Below are 13,792 nucleotides of genomic sequence, written 5' to 3'. Positions count from 1 at the left end.
AAACTTCCCTTTGTCACAGACTTCTGGAGGTAGTAACTTCCCCTTCCCTGGAGATCCAATCAGGAGCTAAGTGGCACTGCAGAAACCTCTGGAAGGCCTCTGGAAGGGGTTTTCTAAGTTGACTGTCAAAGATGGACAGAAAAGTTCAGTCAAACTCTCAGCCCTTGGAAGCAGCTCCTCCTCTTCCTTCAGAGTCCAGCTCCGTTGTCAACTGCCACACAAAAACCTTTCTAGATCTTGACTGGTCAAATCCCTGTGTTCTCACTCTCATCATTATAACCCCAACTGCTGAGGGCAATAATCGCTGAGGGGGTGAAAGAACAAATAAAACATATCTAATCTTTTTACTTAATAACTGTGACCTTGGTTACCTCCAAACCTCAAAGTCCTGGTTTCAGGCTTCTCTTGTGGCTCAGTGGTAAAGAATCCATCTGTCAATGCAGGAAACATGGGCTTGATCCCTGATCTGGGAAAATTCCACATGCCTCAGAGTAACTAAGCTGGTGTGCCACAATTATTGAGCCTGTGCTCTGGAGCCTGGGAGCCGAAACTACTGAGCCCATGTGCTGCAACGACTGAAGCCCGTACACCTAGAGCTTGTGCTGTGTAACGAGAAGACACCACAGTGAGAACCCTGTGCATGGCAAAGAAGAGTAACCCCCACCGCCACATCACGACTGAAGAAAAGCCCTCGCAGCAATGAAGACCCAGCACAGCCAAACATAATTTTTTTTTTTTTTTTTTACAGGGCGGGAAAGGGGGAGGATAAATAGTTACTACCTCACGGGTTGTTATGAGAATCAAATAAGATGATGCATGCAAAGCAATTAACAAAGTGGCTTAAGGAATAGGACTTGTTACTAATGTTATTTAAAAAGTGGTCCTAATTCTCAGTTACTTCTCTTCTGAAAATGCTTCTTGGGAAGAGTCAACTAACACAAAACTGAGAAGGGTGAGGGAAATGACTGTGTACTGAGACCCCAGCCATTGTTCTAAGCAGATAGGGTCCTGTGAGTTATGTCCTTTCACCTACATTGCCGCCCCCCAACAATCCCAAGAGGCCAACACTTTTCTCCACAAATTAAAAATGAGGAAACAGGCTCAGAAAGATGAAAAGACTCCCCCCCACACACATATACACACCAGCCGGACAAATGACAAAAGAGAGGAATAAAATTAACTAAGGAGAAGGATCTGTGGGGGGAGTGCTGAGGCCAGAGGTAGAAAACCAGTCAGAGCTATCACTAAGAGCAAGGCAGGTGTAGGCTCCATCATTAGGGACTTGTCCTATGTGGTAGAGACAGACACTTATCAAAATAATCACATACCCACAGTTATGACAGAATACACTTAGAAGCTCCTGGTGCTGTGGGAGTGTGTGTGACAGGGTTTATTTTGGTCAGGGGTGGTGATGGAGGGATCATGAACCTTGAAGATGAAAGGATGAGTGGGAGTGAGCCACACTGGGCGAAGAGAGAGTGTTTCAGGGGGAAGGAACAGCCTGTGCAAAGGTCCCAAGGCCCTGTTGAAACAGAAAATTCACTGTAACTGGCCCACCCACCCAGGGGAGAGAGGGCAGGAGACAAGGGTGAAAAGGAGGAAATCATGGGCTCAGGTAGGAGCCTACCAGCAGGGGGAGCAGAGTTCTCTCGATGACAGCAGCCTTGTCCGGGACCTAGCCAGAGTCCCATCCAGGCTGCATGGGGAGAAAGGGCTGGGTAAGGGAAACCCCCACCAGGTTCTGTTTGTTTTCAGTACATTTTGTCTATTTTGAATAGCTAGGACACACATTGCAAAACTCCCAGGTTGCAAAAAATTATTCAATGAAAATCCTTTCTCCTTACTACATTCCTAAAGGCTGGCTCCTCTCCTTATCCATTAATTGTGTCCATTCCCAGATTTTCTATGCACCTAAAAACACACACCGTATTTATTTTTTAAGCTAATCTAGCCCTCCCTAGGGAATCTCTAGTTATGAAAGAAGCCAATTTGTACTGAATGCCTACTGCACATGATTCTATCATTCAACTGAAAGTTAAGGAGCACCAGACCTTGTACTGAGGCAGTGGTTCTCAGATTTTAAATCCCCGTGGAGGGTTGATTAAGGAACACAGATTGCTGGGCCCCACCTCTAAGAGTTTCTGCTTCCTTAGGTCTGGGTTGAGACCTGATGTTTGCATTTCCAACAGGTTTCCAGATGGTGAGGCCGCTGGTCTGGGGACCAGGGACCACACTTTGAGACCTCTGAGCTAGCTGCTCTGTGGACAAAGCACATGGTGTGGGGAGCCTTACTCCTCTCTCAAAAGGGAAAGCATGAACAAACACATCCCAACAATATAGTTCATAAAGTGATCAGTTCTACAAGGAAAATGAAGAGGGTAGGGGAGTGCAGGAAGGGGAAGTGCTGGAGAGTAGGGTTGGGGTAGCAACATTTGAGGGCACAAGTAAGTGGCCCTTTTTGAGCAGTTGATGTTTACAAAGCCAGGCAAACACAAGAGGAGTCCTGGGCTCAGGGGAGGGGAAACCTACAAGAGACAGTATGCAGAGACCAGAAAGGGGTCTCCACCCCCGCCACAGCGTCCACAGTGCCAGAAGGACCTGCAAAAGTGACTGTGGAATTCGGAATGAGATGCGAGGGGGAAAATCCGAGACAGGAGACTTGGAGAAGGGGGCGCGATCGAGAGATGTGGTCTCTGAGGAGGTAGAGAGGTGCCGCCTTGGTTTCGGTTACAGAGATCCTAACAAGGTATTTCCGTAGTGAGACCGAAGACCCCTGGAGCGAGGGGATGGCCAGGGAATTTGAGGAGTGGTGAACACAAACTGCTGCTCGGGAAGTTTTGTTGCCTAGGAAGCGGAGAATCCAGGCGCTTCCTCAGGCGGATGCTGCTGCTCCTGCTAAGTCGCGTCAGTCGTGTCCGACTGTGTGCGACCCCATAGACGGAAGCCCACCAGACTCCTCTGTCCCTGAGATTCTCCAGGCAAGAACACTGGAGTGGGTTGCCATTTCCTTCTCCAATGCATGAAAGTGAAAAGCGAAAGTGAAGTTGCTCAGTCGTGTCCGACTCTTAGCGACCCCATGGACTGCAGCCTACCAGGCTCCTCCGTCCATGGGATTTCCCAGGCAAGAGTACTGGAGTGGGGTGCCATTGCCTTAGGAGGGTGTTTAAATGATTGGAGCTACAGGAGTTTAGTTGGGGGTTGACGGGAGGGATCTCGCAGAGGGGAAGAACTGGACCTTGCAAGAGAGAGAAGTCTGAGCCAGGAGAAGGGTGGAGCTGGCACGGTCGGGGTGTTTGGAGATCTACAAGACTCGCGTGCCCTGAAAACATCCCTCCTCTGAACTTTACAACCAACTCCAAAAGGGAAGCACTATTTTTCCCATTTAACAGACGGGAAATTGAAGGTCAGAGAGCCGAAGAGACACTCCCAAGATCCTACATCTCAAAGAACAGGACCTCACTCGGTGTGGAGAGCCTGCGCTCCTTCACTGCCCCAGCTGCTACTGCGGGTTCCGAACCAGACCCTTTTTTAGTGTCCTTGCAGGGATGCCCTTTGGAGAGCCGCCCAATGGCAAAGAGGCCCGGCTGGGAGCGGGCCAGAGGGGTGGGGTGCCCCCCTCCATCCCAACTCCGCCCCCAGCGGCGCGGGAGGGGTCGCGGGGCGGGGAGCCGCGGGCGGACTGGGGGCACGCCGCGCGGGTAGAGCTGACCGCGGCGCCCAGCTCGCAGTGCGGCCCGCGCTTCCCGGCGTCCGCGCGTGCTGTCGGTGCCCGCCGTCCGTACCCGTCTCCGTATGGCCGCAGCCGCCCTCCCCACCAGGCCCAGGTCCCGGCCTGGGCCCCGGCCGCTGCCTCTGCTTCTGCTGCCTCTGCTGCTGCTGCTGCTGCGCGTGGGCCCGGTGCGCGCCGACAGTAAGGTAAGCGCTGCCCTCCGATCCGGGCGCAGGTCGGTAGAGCCGAGCGCGAGGGGGCGCTGTGGCTGGGGCTGCAGACCAGGCACTGTGTGGGGCCGGGAACCGAGGACCAGGACAGGCGAGACCCGACCTCGAGCTTAATAGGGAGGCTGCAGGGACCGGGACACCAGGACAGGAGCGCATGGGGAAGAAGCACTGGAGATGGTAGGGGTGTTTGGGACCCGGAGCATCAGGAAGGGGCGCTGGACACAGTCCAGTGAGGGCAGAAGTTCAGTACTGAAATCCTGAGCTAGGGAGAAGGGGCGCTGGGAGCTTGAAGGGGGTGCAGAAGGCGATGGAGTCTCCAGCCTAGGGAGGTGATTCCCAAGAGCGCTGGGCAGGGGCAGCCTAGAGATCTGGCTCAAAGTTTCCGTGGGAGGCTAACGCACGTGGGACAGAGCCCTGGTAACTGCTACCTAGCGACTCCAAGGTTTGTAGCAGGCCCTGGGCCAAGGCTTTCAGCCCATACTGAGGACCCAGAGTCCCTCCCCAGTGAATCCAGCTGGACTGGTCCTTCCTGCCTTCTGGTGTTCCTGCCAGAAATCTGACGTACCCTGTAGAGTGGCAGTCCCAACCTTTTTGGCACCAGGGATGGATTTCGTGGAAGATAGTTTTTCACATTACATTAATTGTGCACTTTATTTCTATTATTATTAATTATAATAGCTTCACTTCATATCATCAGGGAGTAGATCCTGGAGGTTAGGGATCCCTGCTCTAGAGGACACCATGTCTGCAGAAGTGATCAAGATGTTCTCAGTTGTGGCTAAAAGGTTCTGCTCTGATGTCAAGCAGATCTGGGTTCAAATCCCACCTTCACCTCTCATCCAAGTGACCTTGAGCCTTTACCTCTCTGAGCCTCCAATTTCCTGACCTGTAAATATGGGAATAACAACATAGTTCTCACTTCCTGCAGTCGATGATCTCTATATGAGAGAGATCAAGCCTGGATAATGCTTAACACCGCTTTGGCAGCTAGTATGTGCCCAGTAAATGCTACTGTGATTTTGAAATCTCACCACAGAGACCCCAAAAGAGGGTGAGATCCAGAATGTAGACAGGAGAAGCACTTTGAGTCAGTCAGAGCAGGGACCCCTTGAGGATGTTTTAGAAACGACCGGGTGAGGACTGAGTCAGGGCTGGGGAAAAGTGAGAGGTAGGAGGGAGGTAGAGCCCTTATTCTTGCAGAGCATGAGAATAAGAGTGACTTCTCTTGATGTCCCTTCAGCCCCTTTCCTGGGTAGGAGGTGAGGCTGCCCTGTCCACAGGCAGGTAAAGGGCAGAGGCCACTAGCCACATGGTAAGTATATGAGCAGTAGGCACTGGCAGACCCTCAGCCTGAAGATTCAGCTCAGGGTATATAAACAAGTGAGCTGCAGTCTTGAGCATGTACTCCAAAGATAAGGAGGGAATGAGTAGCATTCCCATTTTACAGATGGGAAATTAGGGTGTGTAGAAAGCTGGTTTGTGAATCAAAAAACCTAGGTTTCTTTGGCCCTTTGTTGTTCTTAGACTGTGTGACTTTGGGCAAGTCACTGCCTATTTCTGGACCTCAGATCCCCCATTGGAAAAACATCTTCCCAACTTTCTTTCCATATAGCGCCTTCTAGGATTCCCTGACCTGGGTCAGGTCCAGGAACAAGTGAGCAAAAAACCCCAGATAACCTGATCAGCACTTTGCCATCTCTTATTTCTCTAGCTGGGAGGGATATTTGGTCTTGGGCATCCTCTGAGCCATGCCGAGGACTATAGAGCTTGTGGGGGAGGGCTTGCATTCAAAGCAAAGACAAAGAAAACCCAACACCCTGTTTATGTAGTGAGTCAGCCAAACACTTGCTAGGGTGGGTGTGTGTGCGTGTGTGCGTGTGTGTGTGTGTGTGTGTGTGCGCGCGTGCGCGTGCTGTCCCAGGGCAAGCTGGGGCTGGTGGGGCGGGGAGGCACATCCCAGAGTGTGGAGGATGAAGCAGCTGGGGGACTCAGCACAGCCCTCCCCCGGACACCTCCCACCCACAGCACTCACCCAGCTGGGAAAAATAAAAATCAAGTGATGGGTGAATTTACTCTGCATTCCTCAGCACAGCCAGACTCCTGCTGGCTCTGAGAGAGAGCTGTTTTCATTATTACCCTCCCTCCCCCAACAATCCTCCTTCCTCCAAGCCCATCCTATTTTCTGAGGGTGAGGGGCGAGCTCTTTGGAGGGCCAATCTGGGAAGTGAAGTCTGTCTAGGGCCCTAAAGGGTTAAGTTGGCCCTGCTTCAGGCTTCCTGCTCTTGGGAGGTCTGGCTTCCCCTTCTGCCCAGGACTTTCAGGGGTGCAGGGGCAACGTAACCCCAGAACGCCTGTGGCCAGCTCCTCGCTTGGCATGTTTTAATTTTGTGTTTATAACCAGGTCTCTCCTAAACAGGACTTGGGGTTTCCATCTAAGGAAGAGTTTTGTCCAGTGAGAGGCGTTCACAGCTTCCTGGCATTTCTGAGGGGCTGCCCAGTGAGGAGGTTAGGCTGGATAGACAGGTGACCACGTGACACCCAGGCACAGTACCAGAGGCCTCCAGGAACCTGCTTTTTTGCTGTAGGTCCTTGGAATGTGGCTGAGAATTCCACATCTCTTCCTCAGTCTCCCCATCTGTGAAAGAGCTGCTGACACCTCATTTCCTCCATGCATTCAGGAGTGGGAAGGGGATCTTTGGGCAGCCCTGCTGCTGATCAGAGGCCTGAGGACAGGGAGGAGGTACCAAGGCCTGTGGGAGCTGGCCCAGGGGAGCAGGAGGGGCTGGCACAAGCAGCGGGTGGTATCCCAGGCTGGATCAGATGTTCCAGTCCAGGCCGTACTCAGAGGCTTAGGTGTTGCTGCTCCTCCACTCAGGGAGTTGCCGCCTGTGGGTGTAATTGGAAACAGGCTCCATAGCCGGCCAGGGCTGCACAGTGATGGAGTCCTTCTGCACAAAACAGAGCGTGGGGCCAAGCCAGGCCCCTCGGGTCTCTCTGCAGGAAAAGTCTTGCCCCATCTCTCCTACTGGCTGGGGCACGTGAAGAACATCCTGGGTGCCAAGCCCTCTGCCTAGGGTTTACATTCAAGATCTTACACAACATTCAGGATTTCCCCATTTGACAGACTTGAACAATGAGACTCAAGAGAGTCAGGTAGGGGCTGCTCAAAAATCCAAGACAGGGAACCTGGGGAGTTTGGAGATTCCTGGGGCTCCAGGATTCTCAGCCTTTAGTGGGCACCCAAATACCTGAGAAGCCTGGGAGAGTCTGAGTCAAGGTGGAATAAGGACAGGGCATCTGCATTTTCCAAGTTATCCCATCCCAGGTAATTCTGAGGCACATCTCCCAGCTGAGAACTCATGGAGGTTTGTGGAGCAAGAGAATAACAGATCATCAAAGAGGAGCTTTGGAAGATTAATCGAGCAGAGAGGCGGCTCCCTATATTGTCTGTTGTTTAGTTGCTAAATAGGTCTATTAACCATACTTGCTTTAGTCGCTAAGTCATGTCTGACTCCTTACAATTCCATAGACTGTAGCCTGTGAGGTTCCTCTGTCCATGAGATTTCCCAGGCAAGAATACTGGAGTGGGTTGCCATTTCCTTCTCCAGGGAATCTTCCCCACTCAGGGATCAAATCCGCAACTCTCATGTCTCTTGCATTGGCAGGCATGTTCTTTACCACTGAGCCAGCAGGGAAGCCCCATGTATTCTCTAGGTAGCAGTTGCATTAACTAAGCAGTTAATGCAACCTGAGCTTAGGCTGTGGCCAGGGAGTGGAGACCATTGAGATAGAAGATATTTAGGATGAAGCATTGGAAGAACAGGCTTCTTATGTGGCACAGTGGTAAACAATCTGCCTGCCAGTGCAGGAGACACAGGTTCAATTCCTGGGTCTGGAAGATCCCCTGGAGAGGAAATGGCAACCTATTCCAGTATTCTTACCTGGGAAATCCCACAGACAGGGGAGCCTGATGGGCTACAGTCCATGGGGTTGCAAAGAGTTGGACATGACTTCGCAACTGAGCACTTATGCACACACATCAGAAGAATATGACTGGTGGGTTTGTTCTGGTGAGAGTGGTGAGAGCAAAGAGGAGGCTCAAAGATCTGAGTTGTGCAGGAGGGTAGATAGACGTGGGTTTGGGAGAAGATGGTGGGCCCAGTTTTGAATGGATTAAGTTGGGGTGCCCGTGGGGTGCATCTGGAGGCGGTGTCCAGAAGACCATGGGCTCTAGGGGAGATCTTTGCCTGCAGAAGGACATGTGGAAACTGCCACTTGGTGAATCTGGGCTGGCCATGAGAGAAGAGGGAAGCTTCAACCTCCAGGTGACACAATCTGTTCTGTTCCTAGAACATTTTCTAGGTTGAAACCCCACTTCTCCATTCTGGCCAGATTTATCCATCTCTCTTCAGAAATATCAAACATGCCTTCTTGGCCTCTTACTGTGGGATTTCCTTGCAAAGAGCTGGGGATCTTTTTAAGCACAAGCCACCCACACTCCTGGGGGCTTTAGCAGCAGTGTGTGCTGAGTGAGGCTGCAGGGAAAGATGGGGGCTCAGGCAGGGACTTTCCTGCTTGGCAGTAACCCCAGCCTGCAGACTGAGGGCAAAATGGATCAGATCCATTTCCCCTGCCCGACCGAGGCCTGATCCTTCCAGGGCCACCATCTCTCTCCCAGCTCAGTTGCTGTGGAGAAGCCCTTGCCTGGTGACTTGCATGGGAACTACATTTTGGAGTCAGGCTGTGCTGTGCGACCCTGGGCAAATCCCTCACCTTCTCTGAGACTCAGATTTCTCCTCTCCAAGATGTGTGGTTGTGGTGAGAGCACAGAGGTAGAAAACTACGTACAAACATGCAAAAGGGTTATTGGCAGCAACTTCAGTAGCAAGTAGAGAGCAGCTGTTCTATGCTAGGTGCTCCACATGTGTTGACTCATTTCAGCCTCAGGACAAGCTTATGGGGAAAGGACTGTTATCCTCCCCATTTTACAGAGGAGGAGGCTGAGACTCAGAGGGGTCAGGGCCATGCGAGGAGGACATGTGGGAGCTGGGATGTGAGCCCAGGCCTGGTTTCTTTCCATGAGGCTCTGCTGCTTCCAGTCAAGCACCACAGGACACTGTGACCACAGGAGGCGGGGCCCTTGCCCCAGGCTCCTGGCAGCTGGGGCTGGAGTGGAGGTCCTCTTCTGACTCCTGCCTCCTGGCCTGTGTCAGGGCCTTGGCCGCCCCCATCAGGACGTAGCACCTCATCTGAGGAGGGAAGGAATGTTGCAGTCATGTGGAGGCCGCTGCTGGTGAGGATGGGTGTTGGATTATGGGTGAGTCCCCAGGAAGAGGCCTCTTTGGCCTGGGCCACACAGAACACACCCACATCCACTTGCTGGGCTCTTTGCCCCACCTGTGGGAGTGGGTGGGGGTGACTAGGGGTTCCAGCAGAGCTGGGAAGGGGGCCCAGAAGTCTCAAAGCAAAGGCAGGCTTACCGCATTAGCGGCGATCTAAAGAATGTACATCATCTCAGCCTGGCTGTTAGTGCTCATGGGCGCAGAGAATTGCCCAGCTGGGCCCAGGGCACACTTGCCCCACAGAGGACCCCGGACAAAACTTCCACCACAGCGCCCCCTTCCCTACCCTCCTCACCCCCGCGGGACAGCAGGTCTACCAGTGTTGGGCTCTCATCCCCTTGAACAAGTTATTTGCTGGCTCCAGGGCTATTATCGCATCTGGAGAACGCTGCTAAGAACGTCTAGGAAGTTCCTTGGTGGTCCAGTGGCTGAGACTCCATGCTCCCAACGCAGGGGGCCAGGATTCAATCTCTGGTCAGGGAACTAGATCCCACACGCCGTTACTAAGGGTTCACTTGCCGCGACAAAGATCAAAGATCCCAGGTGCTGCAATTAAGACCTGGCACAGCCAAACAAATAAATAAAAAGAATACCTACCAATGTACCCACATGGAGAAATATAGAGGGATAAACAAGCCCCTGTCAGGATTATTGGTGCTAATAATAACAACTACAACATATTCCTGGTATTCTGTCTCTCAGTCCTCACAGTCTTTTGTTCGATATACTCACTAGCAGTACCCTCCTTTTACAGGTGAAGAAACTGAGGCACGGAGAGGTTAAGTAATCTGCCCGAGTGCACACAGCTGTAGGTGGCCCATGGCTGTGTTCCTCACCACCGCCCCACACCTCCCCAGTGCTCAGTGAGTTCTCAATAAATGTCTCCTCCCTGGGCTCCACATCCCAGGCTTGCCTCCTCCATCCACCGTCTGTCCACAAAGCAGGCTGACTGAGTGCCCTGCAGACCTGGCCCTGGCTCTCTCCTGCTGATAACCCTTCCATGACTTCCCAGTGTTTTCAGGAAGAAGACCAGATCCTCAGCCAGTTTTAAGGGCCCTCCATGGGTCAGGCTCTGCCTCCCTCAGCCTTACCTCCTACCACCAGGCTCTCTGTAGGCACGAGCCAGAATGAACCTCCTCCAGGCTCCCAAGGTACCCAGTCCTTGCTTGTCTTTGCACATCTGACTTGCTCTCCCTGGACTGTTCTACTCATGCTTAGAAATGTCCCCCGGGGTGCCCTTCTCCGAGCAGTCTTCATGGGTGTCTTTCTCTGGATCTCAGGGCTCACTGCATCAACTTCTCCCATGGCTGAGAAGGTCAAGGATGCCCCTCTGTCTACTTCTTCTGCACCTCCAGCTCCTACCCAGAGTCTGGCAGAGGCCAGGGCTTCAAACAGGTGTCTGAGGGCTCAGAGCAGAAATGGAGTGCCTACTGCCCTTCCCAGAGGACGCTGGGATGCTCATGGGGGTGGGCTTGGCAGAAAGCCCAAGGGGGCCTTGAATTTGCCTGGGTCCTGGTGGCTTCAGTGAGAGCTCAAAGGTGTGGGTTTGTTGACTGAGTCATAAATAGCTGTGCCCTGAGAGCCTGGAGCCCAGGATGGGCGGGCTGAGCCAGCTAGGGGAGTTCTGGCTGGGACTCCCAGGGCCCTGCTGGTGTGTGAGGGCAAAGCAGGCTGGAGCCTGGTGCCTGCCACTGATCTCACCCAGCTGACTCCTGAAGGCTGAAAGTTCTGCTGCCCCCAGTGACCACACTTAAGACATCGGGTGTGTGGCCTCTCAGGGCGGGCTTGAAGGAAAAGGACGGAGGGAAGGGGAACACTCCCCTCGCCCCAGCCCTGGCCTTCAGCTCACCACGGCCTCTCTGCAGGTGTTCGGCGACGTGGACCAGGTGCGCATGACCTCGGAGGGCTCCGACTGCCGCTGCAAGTGCATCATGCGGCCGCTGAGCAAGGACGCGTGCAGCCGGGTGCGCAGCGGGCGGGCGCGCGTGGAGGACTTCTACACGGTGGAGACGGTGAGCTCCGGCACCGACTGCCGCTGCTCCTGCACGGCGCCGCCCTCCTCGCTCAACCCCTGCGAGAACGAGTGGAAGATGGAGAAACTCAAGAAACAGGCACCCGAGCTCCTCAAGGTAGACCTTCTGGAGGAGAGGCGCGATGGGGCCCCTCCTACACCAACACCTAGCCTGGGCTGGCGGGCCGGCCCTCCAGTGAGAGGGCCGCACATGTTAGGAGAGGGCCGCACATGTTAGGAGAGGGGTTGTCCTCGCCCCATTTCACAGGTGAGGAAACAGAGGCTCCCTGGGAGGCAACCACATCTTGCCTAAGGCCACTGGGCCAGTCAGCGATGGAGGCAGCCTGCTCTGGCGAGTTTACCTGGAGACAGCCCTTTACTGTCTCATTACCATCCAGCCGAGTGTCCTGGTTTTCCCCAAACCAGGTCATCCATCGTCACCTCCACATAGCATTTGAAATTTTGTGGCACCTGATTGTTTCATGTCATAACTTTTCCGTATTCATGTACCACCTTCGTGCCAGATGTTGTGCTAAGCTCTTTTTCTCCTCTACATTATTTCTCTAAATTCTTAATCCATTCGGTGAAATGTGGGATCTTTGCCGTCATTTTATAGGTGAGAAAACTGAGGCTTGGACAAGTTAGGTAACTGGCCCGAGTGCTCATATGACATGCAGCCTTAAGTCTACACCCTGTTTTTATGTGAATGTTATAACTACACACCCACCACGGGAAGATTAGAAAGAGGCGCCACCTCTGGGTGACCCAGCCCTGTGCCAGGCCCACCACCAGGACCCATAGCTTGGATAGACGTGGACAAGGAGATCACAGCTACCCAGCCAGCCAGGCACCCACGTACCATTCACACCATGCAGAACTCCGTCCTTGGAGGGCCTGGTGGGGCTCAGATTTGAACTCAGATCCATGTCCAAAGCATGTGTTCTAAATCACCCTGCTCTCCTATCTTCCTTTTTGTAATAGCCCAGATAATTTGATGGCTTTTTCTCAAACTGGAGGACAATTGCCTTACGATGTTGTGTTAGTTTCTGCTGTACAACAGCGTGAATTAGCTCTAAGTATGCATGTATCCCCTCCCTCAGGAGCCTCCCTCCCATCACCCCTGTAGGTCATCACAGAGAATTTGGTGGCTTTTGAGAGGATCTATTTCTTTTATAATTTCTTCCAAACGCGTCTATTTTGCCCTTTTCGTGTCAAGAACTGTCACGTTCGCTGAGATGTTGCCCTACGTGTAAGCTAACAAGTTAGCCTGCCAGTTTCATGGACACTGGCAGAAGATGTGAGCCAGAGACAAAGGGCTTTATTACTCATGGTCACCAGAGTGCCTCCACTTTCTTGCACTGGTTCTCCCACTCACTTCCCGTGGGGTGATGCAGTGAGGGCTGGATAGCACGTGCACATTCAGTGGGATGTCTTCCAAGAGAAGAGCTCCTACGTAGAGAATCCAAATCTCTTATGAGGAGCATCAAACCCACCTTCCCTGCTCTGGAGGGAAACATTCTCTGGCTGCTCCGAGTCTGTTCACTCTACAACAAGGTGGCCTGGAACAAGAACAGTCAGCGTGTCTGCAGGCAAGACACACAGAAAAGCAAGAGGCCCCGGGAAGAATCATCTCCAACATTTGGCTCAAAATATTTTCTTTAAATTTAACTTTAGTTTTATTTTTGTAACAACTGGATGGATACCAAAACTCTCAAAGTTGCAGGGGGCAGGGGGGTGGGGTGAATTTTAGGCCAAGTGGCTTATTTTTTTTTAAAGGAACGAAATGCTTTCTTTATTTTATTTTTGGCTGAGATGAGTCTTTGTTGCTGAGGGGGCTTTTCTCTAGTTGTGGGGACCGGGGGGCTACTCTTTGTTGCAGTGCATGGGCTTCTCATTGTGGTGGTTTCTCTTGCTGCAGAGCACAGGTTCTAGGTGCTCAGGCTTCAGCAGTTGCAACTTGCAGGCTAGAGAGTACAGGCTCAGTAGTTGCGGCACATGGACTTAGTTGCTCTGCGGCATGTGGAATCTTCCTGGACCAGGGATTGAACCAGTGTCCCCTGCATTGACAAGCAATTCTTATGCAATGTACCATCAGGGAAGTCCCCAAGTGACTTCTTGACAACTTGGCAGTTCCTGGACCACAGTGTCCCCCAAATCCACTAGCACCCTGCAGACTCCAGGGACAGAAGCCAGAGGCCAGTCTTCAGTCACAGGGACAAATCCAACTTTTGCTTATATCCACTTCCCAGTAACCCGATTGTAAGCATACTGGACACGAGGATAGACAAAACCTTTTTCTAAAGGCTAGCTGGTTTAATCCTTGCTACAACCCTTTGGAGAGGGAACTTATGTTCCCAGCTTTACTTGGGGGAGGAATCTGAGTCCCAGAGGGGAACTGTGACTTGCCTAAGATCAGAGCAAGAAATTGGCAGCACTAAGATTTGAACCCAAGAATTCTCTGCTGTGTCCCCTTGCCCAGTGGAGAGGTCACTGGGCAGTT

The 13,792-nt window shown here is 52.6% G+C and overlaps 1 protein-coding gene and 1 long non-coding RNA gene across 3 annotated transcripts in view; one reads left to right on the top strand and one right to left on the bottom strand.

The window, feature by feature from the left end:
• The first annotated feature begins 3,726 nt into the window (after positions 1-3,726).
• OLFML2A (olfactomedin like 2A) overlaps positions 3,727-13,792 on the top strand; it is a 28,630-nt gene continuing 18,564 nt past the window's right edge. The window contains exons 1-2 of one of the 2 annotated variants that reach the window (XM_086325241.1): positions 3,727-3,915; positions 11,147-11,410. In XM_086325241.1, the coding sequence (XP_086181367.1) occupies positions 3,793-3,915; positions 11,147-11,410 (387 nt within the window). In that variant the 5' untranslated portion in view covers positions 3,727-3,792. Of the gene's footprint in view, positions 3,916-9,760; positions 10,433-11,146; positions 11,411-13,792 lie in introns of those variants that run through there. The other variant, XM_086325242.1, reaches the window with a different exon arrangement.
• On the bottom strand, positions 4,561-11,269 carry LOC147362548 (uncharacterized). Its single transcript, XR_015136357.1, has 2 exons — positions 11,131-11,269; positions 4,561-9,188 (listed from the first exon to the last, which is right to left on the bottom strand). It is a non-coding gene; the product is annotated as an uncharacterized LOC147362548 (long non-coding RNA).

This window comes from Bos grunniens, chromosome 11 (assembly GCF_055505025.1).
Source record: "Bos grunniens cultivar Pamir isolate PY7600 chromosome 11, Bosgru_T2T1.0, whole genome shotgun sequence".
In the NCBI taxonomy this organism is placed as follows: Eukaryota; Metazoa; Chordata; class Mammalia; order Artiodactyla; family Bovidae; genus Bos; species Bos grunniens.
The sequence above is the reverse complement of the archived record's forward strand: the minus strand, read 5'-3'. Positions and strand labels throughout refer to the sequence as shown.